The 14,638-nt window shown below is 34.0% G+C and overlaps 1 protein-coding gene across 5 annotated transcripts in view; it reads right to left on the bottom strand.

The window, feature by feature from the left end:
* The window catches only part of LOC144292089 (membrane-spanning 4-domains subfamily A member 13-like), a 74,729-nt gene that overhangs the window by 52,711 nt on the left and 7,380 nt on the right, over nt 1-14,638 (bottom strand). For 2 of the 5 annotated variants that reach the window (XM_077861795.1, XM_077861796.1), the window contains exons 4-7: nt 12,976-13,032; nt 11,918-12,037; nt 7,742-7,837; nt 123-738 (exon numbers count right to left, since the gene is read on the bottom strand). In XM_077861795.1, the coding sequence (XP_077717921.1) occupies nt 679-738; nt 7,742-7,837; nt 11,918-12,037; nt 12,976-13,032 (333 nt within the window). In that variant the 3' untranslated portion in view covers nt 123-678. Of the gene's footprint in view, nt 1-122; nt 739-3,023; nt 3,048-7,741; nt 7,838-11,917; nt 12,038-12,975; nt 13,033-14,638 lie in introns of those variants that run through there. The other 3 variants (XR_013359602.1, XR_013359603.1, XM_077861797.1) reach the window with 2 other exon arrangements.

Here is a 14,638-nt window from a genome sequence, read left to right as displayed (position 1 = left end):
TTGAGAAATTCTCATTGTGGAAAAGCAGCTTGTTTGCTTTGAAAAGCAATTGAACAGATGATCCAAGTAATGATAAGAAATAAGAATCAAGGGAAATGAAAGGGAAGAAAGATAGCAGAGACTCTTGGGGCAGAAGGGAACTTTAATGAGGAGAGGAGCAGTCAAAAAAGAACAATGAACAGACTTTGAGTTGGATGACTTTTGATTCCTATTTTGTTCAAGTAGAAGCTAGTTCAGGTAGAATAATTCATACTGAAATGTACTCTTCACTTGTAGGGGCATAAATTATTTAAAGTTTTCCTGAGAATTATTCAGTATCATGCTCCAAGTCTTTAGAGCCTGCACTCTAGAGACAATCACAAATTTTTTTTATGGTCTCTTATAAAAGTTCAGTAGGGAGAGTTGACAGCTTCAGAGTTAGAGTTGACAGGTTCAGAGTACTTAGAAAATAAATTTTTCCTTGTAATAATATATTTAAATAGGGAAAAGCTTTCCACTTGGAGCCTACAAAAATATGTGCAGAGAAATTTCTTGAATACTAAGAAGAAAAATCCAACTTGTTTTGTATTTTCTTTTGCACAAAATCTGTGGGCTTTGTAGCAGCTTTGTTATACAGAGATATCATTAGGGCCCACATCAGGTATGAGCACCAGGAAAAATCTCACATTTCTAAGGTTTTTAAAAAGTGCTCTCAGCTTCCTCTGTAACAGCTGTGAGAGTATCTTCATTATGACGATTCTGAAAAAAAAATTGACCTCTTATAAGTCATATCATGCTTCCTAAGATCATATATGCAACAAATACTTAATTTTTAAAACCATAAGCAATAGTGATGTTTATAGAATAAAATGTTAGTGTCATGTGTCCTCTTTGTGTCCCAACTCTACTTCAATCCACTCTCTTAATTCCTACTAGATACTTGTAACCTTTTTTTTAAAGTAGGCTCCCCACATAGGGTAGAGCCCAACATGGGGCTTGAACTCATGACCCTGAAGTCAAGACTCGAGCTGAAATCAAATCAACAGTTAGATGCTTAACCAACTGAACCACCCAGGTGTTCCAGACACTTGTGACTTTTGGCATACTTCCAAACTTTAACAACAACTAAAAATTCTTCTTGAACATGAAAGGATGCTGGAACCCCAAAAGTTATTTTGTCATAGTATTTCCCAATTACTACCCAGTTTTTCCTTCCAAAAATAACTTGTCATTTAGACCCTTAGGTAATTAATCTTTTCTTTTCTTTCCAGTTTTCCTAGCTTGCATACTTCTGTAAACATTCTAGTTCGGCTTTAGTTTTGCCTGGTTTCAAACTTCATATGAATGGAATCATAAAGTATGCATTCTTTGAGTCTGACTTTATATACTTAACATTATATATGTGATAATATTCCATTTTGTTAAGTATAGGTATAGTTCATTTTAATTGCTATGTAGAATGTTATTAGAGTAATATACTTCAATATATTCACCACTCACACATTCACATTGTTTCCACTTTGAGACTATTATGAATAATATTGGTATTTTTCTGGAAGTGTATCATAGTACATATGGACACACATTTCTGTTGGGTATAAACTAAGAAATAAAATTATTCATTAGGTATGCATATCTTAACTTTACATAATAATGCTCCAAAATTTTTCAAAGTTGTAATAATTTACACTTCAAGCAGGAGAGATTTCTTCTATTAATCAGCACCATCATCACTTAGAATCGTATTTTGAAAGTTAATCATTGTTAGGAAATGAATATCTCAGTGTAGTTTTAATGGTATTATTGAAATGACTGGATTTATGTCTGATATCTTGCTATTTGTTTTCTATAGGCCTTTGTCTTTTATATTTCTCCTTTGCCTATTAATACTTTCTGTATATTATCTTACTTCTTTGTTGATCCTTATTGTACTTTTTGAGTGTTCTTACTAGTCGAGTAATTAGAATGTGCATCTTAATTTATCACAAACTGCTTCAGTTATTTGCTACTTTAATTCCAATAAAGGAATTTTTTTTATTGCTGCCCTGTATAGAACTAGAGAGAAGACACCTAGAAAGTAAGTTTCAGTGCTTTTTGTAGGACACAGATACACACTTTACAAAATACTTTGCCAAAAAGAAAACTTATACCTCAGTATGAATACATAACAAGGAGTTTATCCCAGACCAGTTTAATTCTTGAGTGGGCTAATGGCCTGTGGCCCTCAGTGCAAGCCTTCAGTCTGTTCTAATGCATAGCCAGGCTTCAGAAGCACTGGTGGAAAATAAAGGAACCTGACCTTGGTCTCAGCCCTTAAGGGTTATTTTCTAAAGGCATGTTTTTGCCTTTCCTGAGTCTGTCCTCTTTCCTTAGTTCTAGTCCTTTTGACTCTAGTTCATGACTCCTTTTAGTGTGAGTGAAGGGATGAACCAAGATACCTGGAGACTTTGTTCTCATGTAGCTCTATTCCTCCCATCTTCCTTTGTGCTATTATTGTCATATATATTATACCTGCATGTTATAAACTCAGCAATATAGGTTATAATTTATTTTATAATCTTATCTCTTAAAATTTCAGAAGAAAAACGAGACTATATATCTATAGAATAGAGGTTGGTAAACTCTGGAATACGGACCCAGTCCAGCGCACTACCTATTTTGGAAAGTTTTGTTGGAAGGAAACCATATTCATTCATTTATACATTGTCTATGGCTGCTTTCATACTACAAGGTAGAGCTGAGTAGTTGTAACAGATTGACTTAGGTTGATAATAACGTGACTTTAAAGTAAGGAGGTTATTTTGGATTATCTCGTTGGGCCCAATGCAATTTATATGTAACTGTCTTTTCATTCAGTTAAGGGAAGCACAAAAGGTATATTTATTTAGTTTTTTTTATATAGTCATCTGCAGTAATTACCTTTACCGATGCTCTTTATTTCTTCATGTGTTTTTGAGTTCCATCTGATATCACTTCCCTTCAGACTAAAGAGCTTCCTTTAGTGTTTCTTGTAAGGCGGGTCTCCTAGCCACATACTCTCTCTTTGCTCCTCTGTGTCTTTATTTCACCTGCATGTTTGAATGATTAGTTAAAGGTGCAGAATTGGTGCTTGACTGCTTTCCTTTAACACTTTGATGTGCCATCACATTGCCTTCAGGCCCCTGTTGTTTCTGATGAGAAGTCAGCTGTTAAACTTACTGTTGTTCTATTGTACAGAAAATCATTTTTCTCTTGTTGCTTTTAAGATTTTCTTTTTTTAGTTCAGTTTTGTTCTCAGGTGCCTAGGAGTGAATCTCTTTGTGATTATTCTAATTGAAGGCTACTGAGCTTCTTACATGTGTAGAATAATATTTTTCATCAAATTTAGGAAAATTTTTGACATTATTTCTTCAAGTATTTTTCCTGTTCCCTCATTTTCTGGGATTCTCATTATTCATATGTTGGTATACTGGATGGTGTCCCAAAGATCTCTGAGGCTCTATTAATTTTTCTTCTTTTTATTTCCTGTTCTTCAGATTGGATGATCTATATCATTCTATGATGTTTGCTGATTTTTGTCTTCATTTATTTATTTATTTATTTATTTATTTATTTATTTATTTTTGTTTTTGTTTTTGTTTTTGTTTTGTCTTCTTTTAGCACAAATCTTTTTTTCATTCCCTCTGGTGAGTTCTTTATTTCAGGAACTGTATTTCTAAACTACAGAATTTCCATTTGATTCTTTCTAATAATTAGTATCTCTTTTATTTATATTATTATTTATTAAAAAGTAATAGTTTTATTGAAATATAACATATACAAAGAACTGAACATATTTAATGGATGCAATTAGACAAATTTAGACTATGCAAACTCATAATATCACAAGGTAATAGATATTCATACTCTTATTTGATGAGTCATTGTTATCATTTTTAATGTTAATATTAACTAGTATGTTAATTTTTAAAGATTTTATTTATTTATTTATTTATTTATTTATTTATTTATTTTTAGATTTTATTTATTTATTCATGGTAGACCGAGAGTAAGACAGAAACATAGGCAGAGGGAGAAGCAGGCTTCCCACGGGGTGCCTGATGTGGGACTCGATCTCAGGACCCCAGGATCACGATCTGAGCCAAAGGCAGATGCTCAACCACTGAGCCACCCAGGCATCCCAAATACGTTAATTTTTTAATATTTTTTTCTTTACTTCTTTAAAGTCTTTCTTTCTGAAAGCCAATATTTGTCATTCTCTTCCCCCAAAAACTGTAGCTACTGGCTGCTCTTTTTTTAAGTGTATATGTTACCATTTCCTGTTCTTTGCATGTCATATTTTTGTTGTTGAAAAATGGATATTTTAGACAATATATTGTAGTGACTCTGGTATCTGATTCCCTTATCTTCCCCCAGAGTGCTTGTTATTGCTGCCTTTTGTGACTTGCCTATACTAATTTTGTGGAGTCTGTCTTCCTGCAGTGTGTGGTCTCTGACATGTCTACTTACTTTTTTCATTTATTTAAATTCACATTTTTATTTTTAAGACTGGTTTAAGGGGAATCCCTGGGTGGCTCAGTGGTTTAGTGCCTGCCTTTGGCCCAGGGCATGATCCTGGAGTCCCGGGATCAAGTCCCACATCAAGCTTCCTGAATGGAGCCTGCTTCTCCCTCTGCCTGTGTCTCTGCCTCTCTCTCTCTCTCTCTCTCTCTCTCTCTCTGTGTGTGTGTGTGTGTGTCTTTCATGAATACATAAATAAAATCTTTTAAAAAAAGACTGGTTTAATGGGGTTCTTCTCTGGTCAGCATAAGTAGTCAGGCAATGACTGGTTAGAGGTTGTTAAGGGCAGCACTGTGTCCCCCTAAAGTTCAATATGTTAAAGTCCCAACTCCCAGTGCCTCAGAATGTGAGATCGAGTCTTTAAAGCAGTAATGAAGTCATAATAAAGTCATTACAGTGGGTTTTAATCCAATGACTGATGTCCTTATAAGATGAGGAGACATACAGAGGGAAGACCCTGTGAAGATGTAGGGAGAAGACAACCATCTAAAGCCCAAGGAGATGAACACCTAGACACCTATGCTTTGCAGCATTTCACTAGGGAAAAGAATGTAATGTAATTAATGAAAACTGAGGGACTAAACACATATGAAGAATGAGAGCTATAAATATGTACAATTGATATTTGCATTATGGACTTTCACCATCTTCAGCATTTGGCAAAACACTTTAAAGAGGGAGGAACTGGAAATTTGCAAAACTGTAAAAAGACATTGCCTGTTATTTGAGGAACATGGCTTACAAAATTCTCTTGGTTGCTCCAAGGTCCCATATTCCTTTTAGAGAAGCAATTTTAACTCAAATACCAGGGCTTTGATCATTTAAATAATCTAATCTAACCCCTCTATTCACCTAATATCACATGCCAAACACATAAGGTGTTTTCCTTATTATGTAGCCCACTAAGAGCTACAGCAAGAAACTGGAAAAAAAACTGTAATACAAATTTCTTGGTGGCTTTTTTGGTAGGGAAGGGTAAATACAGCTCATTACTCTGAATGACCAGAAATTTGGAATTTTTTGTCTTTGGAGATTTTTTTTCCGTGGATTTCTTTCTGTACCTTGCTTAATTATATCTGTAAAGGCTATTTTACACAAATATAAGGGCCAACTGTTAGAAAATTATGCATGCCAAAAGAAGTAATATCCTTCCCACTATAGGTCACATAAGCTTCTCAGTTCTTCTAGGGGAGGGAACAATTTTTTACTACATGCTACATTGACCCCACCCTCACTTGCCCCAACAACATATAATTTGTTTCTTCATTCTCATTCATTTCTTCTTTCATATATTTAATTTAAAAATTTGAATCTCTCCAACTATACGAAGTAGTTTGCCCATTATTTGAGATGAGATACATGATTAATTCATCAGTTCATTTATTCAGCACATATTTTGTGTGCTCACTCTTGTACAGGGCACATGAGATAAAATGATCCATGAAAGAGATATGTTCTGTACTGACATGGAACTTGTCCTATAGAGAGAGTCACTAGTGTTAAATTCTACTCTTCCTTTAGAAAATAAATAAATAAATACATAAAAATAAAACCCATGGAGAGAGGCCTCAGAACCCTACCAACACCTTGATCTTGGAATTCCAGCTTCCAGAATTGTGAGAAAATAAATTCTTGTTAAGTCACATAGTCTGTGGTAGTTAGAGTAGCCCTAGGAAAGTAATATACACTTTGAGCCAGTAAGACTTCTATACTCCAAAATGGAACCTGGGGTGGAGGCTAGGAGGAATTGGAGCAGTCTCAAAATAGAATATCACAGACACCCACCCACTATTCTTACTGAGGTTTAGTAAATTTTTTTAAGTAAAAAAATGTTTGTTGTATGCTTTGGTAAATTCCCAGAATCTTTAAAAGGTTGTTTATTGACAGTCTGTCCAGTTTTATCATTTCTTTTTAGGGAGCTTTGCTATATCCTCACTCAGCCATTCTGGAAGCCCCACTCATTCCCTATTCTTAGAAAACTCTTTTTCCCATGTTACTTCTACACTTCAGTTAGTCCCTGTAGGGAGGTCTTTTCTTATTAACCTATGTAAAAATAATCTTTGCTTTATCTCCTTTTCATATTACTCCATAACACTTTTCACTTACTTAAATTATTTTATATCTATATATAGATATAGATATATACTCATAAATATATATATATTGCATGTATATATATATATATACACACAAACACATATGCATATATATTTGTTGTTTTTCTCCTCCACCAAAATGCAAGCTTCCTGATGGTAGGGATGTTGCATTGTTAATCATTGTGTCCTTAGTGCCTATTACAATGCCTAGTAAGTAGTAGGCCCTCTGTATATATTTGTGAAAGAATGAATGAGTGTAGATATCTAATTTTTTGTTTTGTTTTGTTTTGAGAGAGAAAGAGAGAGCACACAAGAGCAGCGTTGGCAGGGGTAGAAGGGTAGAGAGAGAGAGAGAGAATCTTAAGCAGGTTCCACACCCAGTGGGAAGCCCTATGCAGGTCTCAATCTCGTGACTCTGATATCATGACCTGACTGGAAGTCAAGAGTTGGATGCTTACCAACTGAGCTATCCAGGCACCTTGATATCTAGTTTTTTTTTAAGCTTGTGATAAAATAATCATTCTCATAAACTTTGATAACATCCTCAAATGCTATAATAATCCACAGCACTATAAAAGTACTATAAAAGTATAAAAAATAAAATGTCATTATACTTCTAGGAATCAACTACCTACAGAAATACTAGTCTTATATGCAAAGATCATTGTTTATAATTTTTTAAAAACTGGAAAAAAGCTATATATGCAGCAAGAAAAAATGTGAAAATAAATACTAATGAAAAGTATGATGCTACTAAAAGGCATTTTATAATGAAAAGATGTTTATGATAGATGAGAAAAATACATGTGACAAACATTATGAATATGAATTACATGATTAGTAAACAAGAAAACTGTGTGTGTGTGTGTGTGTGTCTGTGTCTGTATGTATTTTTTGTTTAGATTTGGGTGTGTGTGTATGATGAGGACTACAGTAAGAGGACTTTTTACTCTATAATTTTACTTTATAGTTTAATGTATAACTTAATAAATAATGAAAAATTTTAAAGAAAATATTGTGACATATCCCATTTTCATGAGTTCTAACATATTGTATCATCTCCTTATAGAATGTATGTGCTAGAAATCAGTATCTCTTGATTTGCCAGAGAGTAGATAAATACTTACCAAATCAATACAGCCAAAGATTGAGTATGTTAATGCAATAGAAAATTCCAAGGGGTAAGATATCAGTAAAATCCGTGAAACTTCTCTTCCAAGTTTCTGAAACCAGAAAATAGGGAGAGGTCTTGCATTACTATATTTAATAAGTGCAAATATGTTCACAGAAGGACCTCCTACTATAAGAGTCAAGGAAAATAGGAAAAATAAATAAGCTGCTTTCACCATTCGACTTTCCTAAGTCATTTCTACTTCTTTGTCTTCCACTCTACTTTTCCTAGCCTTAATTCCCACAGTTCATTATCTTCAGCTTCCACTGGTGGTCTTCATCACTCAGCACTCTTGTCTCACTTCTTAAAACTATTCATTCTCATTATTCTTTTCATCACAGAGTCTCTATCTAAGCTCTTCAATTAATAATATTAGACTCTTCTGTCTCCAGTAATAACTACTGAAGACACTTTATCAATCAATTTTCATGTATTAAAACAACTGTTACTAATTACAGACCTTCTTAAATTTGTATGTATGGTGATAAAAATCACACATAGAAATTGCTGTAGCAGGATGTGGAAGGATGAATAAATCCTCAAATAATATCTCACTTGGAAGTATACAGTGATTATAATTTTGCTGGGATAATAAAGCAGATCCCTTCTGTTGAGATCAGAAAGATATTTTCAACTATATATCAGGATGAATGATATTGGTCCTAATCTTGAAAATAAATGTAGTTATTGTGCTGGCTATAGAAAGAATGATTCAGACCTGGGAAGAATAACATTACAATTGCCTCTCCTTCAATTCTTTCTCTTCTTCCTTCTCCATTTTTTTTTGGATTTATTTACTATATTTTATACAAGAAACTATTAGATGCTAGGGATTAGATGGCAAATATGAAATGACAAAAAAAATCCCTACTTTCTCAAGGTTTATATATACTGAAGTAGAAAAGACAGAAAATAATGTAAGGTGACATATAATAAGGTTAAATATATCAGAATGGATAAAAACTTGCCCAGGAATTTTAGGGAACATGAAGTTGGACTGAGCCATTCATATCAAAGAAGGCTTCATAAAGAGGTAAGACATTGGAAACAAGAATAGGACTGAGAAAAATGAAGGAGGGAAGCAACATTCTAGGCAGCTTTAAATTTTTCATTTACTAGTTTTGTTGTAATGTATCTTATTCCAGAAAAAATGTAATAGCATACATTCAAAGTGTGACAAAATAATTAAGGAATGGAAACATAAAATAGAAACAATAATAAAACTAAAATACATATTACATGACCTATGGTTTGATAATGTGAGCAAAAAACTGAATGCAAGAATGAACATGTTTTAAGAAAATGATAGAGCGAGTTTAACTCAGTTACAGGGAGTGTATGATATTAACAAGAGGATAAAGAAAAGACTATGGAGGATTTAAAATAACAAGTTTCCTTATCAGAATTCTGATTTAATTTTGTTGGCAGAAACACAATTGTAGCACTTTAGCTGGGAAGTACTGGTGGCCTCTTAGTTGCTAAGATTATAAAAAGTCCTTTTCCCGACCCTTTTTTTTGTATGTGTGTTATTCTCAAATTCTGTCCCTGAAAATAGCAAGATATCTGCCAGAAAAGTTCAAACAAGCAAAAACAGCAAGAATGACTGAGTTCTTGACAGGTGATTTAGGCATTTGAGTCCAGCCTAAGTTAATAAGTGCCCTTTTCTTGCTTTAGTCAATTTGGGTTGTATTTCTTGTCACTTACAACCAAGGAAGCCCTAATTATTAAAAGTTAAGGTAAATAATGAACAATATGTGGTAATTGGGAAGATAGAGAAAAGAAGGGTAAAAGATTACATCAAGGTTTTGAACTTCAGAGGTTGAATAAGGGAGTCTTGCAGCACAGTACTTTTCAGGAGGCAAGTATTTTCCATTTAATATCTGTTTAATTTGAGATAGTGACAAGAGAAGCATATCCAAGTGAAACATCAAGCTGGCTATTAGAATAACATGCCTGGAGTCTGAGAGACAAAGTAGTTTAACTAATAGGTATATGTTAGCACTTTCTCCATTGGCATAAAGAAGCTGAGAAGCAGGGAAGTCAAGAAACTGTCCACAGAGTCACACACAGTGAGTACTGAAGACAGTGTTTGAGTAAAATCAGTCTGTCTGGATTTATCCTATCAACCATTTTGCTATATGAGAAGTGTGTTTCAGAGACATGCACTTTTTGGGATAGCTGAACCTACCTGGAAACACTAGTAACTTGATGAGTTTATGGGTTTAAGGAATCAGCTTGCATTCAGAAAAGCTGGCCTATAGTAAATCTTGTAAAATGTTGGCTGCCTTAGTGAATGTAGGAATAGGATTCTATAATGCCTCTAGGAGAAGACTGTGGGTTAGAGATGTGGGTCTAATATATAAATTCATTCATGTCATTAATCACAGCAAACAAAACTGAAACTTGTGCATTTAGGAGACTGTGAAATTGATCATTACTACTGAGTTCAGGTCAGATAAATACACTCTACAATACTCTTTGCAAAAGATGGGTCCTGGATATTATGCTGTATTATCTTAAACTGATGATTATAAACTTCTGAATAAGAGTGGGCAGCTGAGTAATTTGAAAGAATCCTTCACTTAATAACCTAATTCTTCCTCCTTATCTCTGCCAAAATTAGAAATGAAGATGCCCAGATTGAATTTCCAGGGAAAATGGAGAATTTGTTTAAAATGTATAGGAAAAATCTAATGCGTACTTATTTAAATCAATCCATCACTCATTACACACAATCCATTTTGGGGTACTATTGCATCTTCTCTCATCCTTTCATTGTCCTCTAGGTTTCTGTTCTTCATGTTTGGATTCCTTCCACTGATGGTTCCTTTATCATATAGAGCTGGTGTAGAGAGGGAAGTGTTGAGGTGGGGGGAGCAGGAAATTGATGTCTCATCTACAATGAGTCTTCTCATTAGAATTACTTTTGAATTAAAATTTTCAAGTTGTTATTTTTTGTTTTGTTATTCAGCAATAAAGAGGAGCTCTACTCTGATATGTTCTCATTTGAAACAGAAGAATTTTACAAGTATTGCTAAAGTCTTTTGGTGCACTAATATTCTGTAATTCTGAATTTAAAGCCAATACAATCGAAATAAATCAGTTGTGATATCAGTAAAAATATTCACATTTACTGGAGAATGTTACTATCTTAAGAAATACAGTTGGATGCCTGGGTGAAGAAATACAGTTGGATGCCTGGGTGGCGCAGTGGTTGAGCATCTGCCTTTGGCTCAGGTCATGATCCTGGGGTCCTGCGATGGAGTCCCACATTGGGCTCCCCACAGGGAGCCTGCTTCTCCTTCTGCCTGTGTCTCTGCCTCTCTCTGTGTGTTTCTTATGAATAAATAAAATCTTAAAAAAAGAAATAGTTATTTCTCTGGTACAAAGTATGTGATTGGATAGTCAATTAAATGGAAGCAAGACACATTCATGCACATTTAGCACGAGGACATAAAGCAAAATTCATGTGAGACAAAAAAAAAATAGGCTGTGTATGGGGGTGCCTGGGTGACTAAGTCAGCTGAGTGTCTGACTCTTGATTTTGGCTCAGGTCATGATCTCAGGGTCTCAGGATGGAGCCCCACAAAGGGATCCGTGCTCAGTTGGGTGTCTACTGGAGGATTCTTGCTCTCTCTCCCTTCTCTCTGCCTCCCCTCCACCTGTGCTCTAAAATAAATAAATACATCTTTAAAAAAACATGCTCAGTATGAAGAGCTCTGGGTTAAACCAGAAATTACCAGGTAGTCTATAATGCCAATTATATGAATCAGTAGCAGAATTATTTTGCTGATTTGGGGAATGGTTTTAAGGTCAGGACTATACTTTTCTTTCATTAAGAGAATCATCAGTGACCCCATGCCTAATGCATATATACTTATCAAGGAAGTCTTCATATTATTTACTTGTTTTAATTGGGCATGTCAGGAATTTAAACATTCTATTAATATTTACTAAAAAATCATGTTAGAATTACTTTTGAATTAAAATTTTCAATCAAGAGCTTACTACTTAAAGAAAATAATATTATGGAGGCCAGTAACAGCCTTATTTTACCTCTACAGTCTTTAAAGCCTCAGAAGAGAATTAAGATGTTTGAAATTAAGATGTTCCTAAAGAACTGGTCACTTACCGCTTGTCCATAATTCCTATATGACACGGAATTAAAAGAAGACAATTCAATTGTTGTTAGAACTGATGCAATAATTGCAATAATTATGCAGAAGATGTTAGTGGTCAAAGCACATGTAATCTGAAAAGAAGATATATGGTAAGCTTGTTGTATTCAGAATAAACACTTTGTTTAAACAGTTGGTATTGCTGAAAAAAATCATTTAGTCAAAGCTCTGATCTACTTTCTGAAGCTTTAGAGGTGCTGATATGCTTGCCATTAGAATAAAATACTTTCCTGGCTTATGTGAAACCCAGTTAATCTGGAGGGAACAGTGAACTATCACACCAATAGGCATCAGCCTTCCATTTGGGCTAAAAAATGTTGTAATTTATAATCTTCTGAGTTATTTGGAAGAAATATTAAGTACAGGATTTGAACAAAAGTAGTTCCACAGTAAAATGAAAAAGAAACAAAAAAGATGGAAAATGACTGCTCATAGAGATAAGCCAAATTAAAAAAAAAAAAAGAAATAAGCCAAATGAGATTCATTGATTTTTAATCCAGGATTTTCATTCTCTAGGGAAATCCATCGATATCTTTGAATATAAGTTTTTATCTGTACAATTGTGAGATCATACTCATTGATTTTGTAGCTCTAAGAGTCTAAGATTTTTTTTTTCCTTCTCAATATCTTATCTATCCCATAGATGGATCTTCTGGAAAGATCTTCTACTGTATTACAAGATACAATCCTGTTCCCAAACTAGTTAGGAAAGTGAAGTTTTACAGTAATATTATGTCTATATATAAAGGCATTATTAATTTTTTTCTACTAGTAAAGTTCATACAATGTTAAAGGTATATTACCAACCACCCCAAAAAAACCCTATATTTAAATTTAGAAACTTTACATAATGATTCTAACCATTATAGATTACAATCTACATTAAATTATGTGCTCCTAGCTTTTGTTTAATTCTTTATAAGTAGGGTAGGGTCTTTCATTGTTTAATCACTAAAACCTACTTAGCTGTATTAAAAGGGATTTCTAGGATACCCTAAGCATCTCCACTTACCATTCCTTGAGTTGGATGCCTTGTTGCTCTTATTATGGAGACTCCTGCAATGATAAACTGGATATAAAAACATATTTAATTTATAAATACTCATTGATAGTGCTCATCAACTTAAAATGTATTTTTAACAACTCCCTCTTTTAGGTAAATTATTTTTAGAATATCAAGAGTAACAAAATATAAAGAAGTTTCAGTAGAAGGGGTCAAAACAAGTAATGAAATGAAAGCTCACAGCAGGGTCATTTAATCACAGAAACATAGGGGACAGTGGGCAGAATTCAGGTTGTGGTATATGCCAAAGACGACTTAAACGGTCCTGAATCAAGGGCCAAGTTTGCTTATATTTGTGCAAGCTTTCTGAACTCACCTGATTAGCATTCCAAATGCTATCTTCCTAATAAAATGAAGCTACTGATTACAATTACTGTATATATATCCAGATACGAAAAAAGTGGCTCATGAGTCTACCCCAAATTGTGTTTGTACAAAATATATCTCTTGAGACTGTGGCCATTATTAATGTAATAATAATTCATGTTTTTGCCCTTTTTAAAAAAAAAAAGAATTTCCATTATTTCATACTAGGTTACATTGTCTATTTCCCAGAAGTGTAAAGCTATGCCATATTGTTTGAAGGTGAGTTGCATAATTTCCTTGAAATACTCCCTTTGTCTTATCTGTTCCAGTGTTTTTTTTTTAACAAAAATCTAAGTCAAAGGATAATCTGTGGAAAAACAGCATTCAGGCTATACCATTTATAGGAAGACTAAACCTTAAAGCTACTAACTCCTCCAGGATAACTTAAACTTACACACTAAGCACTTCATTTTGTAACAAAAGCTTAGATTTCTAAGGAATTAGACAATGAAAGGAAGAATATAAAGTTGAACTTTAAACCGGAGTGCTCTGTAGCTAGAGTATCAAACCATGAGCTTCACAAAATGTCTTTCAAAAGTTTATGACAGTTTTGCATTGGATTAAATTTAATTGAAATTTTAGATACTTTATTCCAGAAGCTATTTTTATAATGTACAATTAAACACTGACAGACATTAATCATTTATCTGATTGTCTGAAAATTCAATATTTTTTTCTAAAGCAATTCTTTGACATTTCTGAGCCAATGTATAGAGGCAGGGGATCTCCTAGACACTACTGCTTTCTCTATAGCACTCTCAAATGGTGGCCATTTTCTTTCTTTCTTTTTTTTTTTTATTGAAGTTCAATTTGCCAACATATAGCATAACACCCGGTGCTCATCCCACCAAGTGCTCCCCTCAGTGCCCATCACCCAGTCACCTCAACCCCCGCCCTTATAACATTGGTTCTACATGTTGGGTAAGTGGTCTCCTCATCCACTGATGACTTGGTCACTCTACTCATGGTGATTTGAATTCTTGTCTCATTCTCTCTGTAATACTTCTTAAACCTTGGTAATTTATGTATATATGTGTGATCCTTCTAATACCTTGGGCTTGTGGTTCTTTGAATGTCTCTTCTCTAGTCCTCTGATTTCATCCTAGCTCAGTCACTCACAACCATATTCATTTTTTTTTGTGCTTGTTTCTGCCAGTAAGTAGAACACCTTTCAAATCTCAAGTATCCCACTTTGACCACTAGCTTCTATATTTCCACATCACATCTTATAGTATCATAACTCTAA

Source organism: Canis aureus, chromosome 21, assembly GCF_053574225.1.
Source record: "Canis aureus isolate CA01 chromosome 21, VMU_Caureus_v.1.0, whole genome shotgun sequence".
In the NCBI taxonomy this organism is placed as follows: Eukaryota; Metazoa; Chordata; class Mammalia; order Carnivora; family Canidae; genus Canis; species Canis aureus.
Note: the sequence above shows the minus strand (reverse complement) of the source record. Positions and strands in the feature narration are given on the sequence as shown.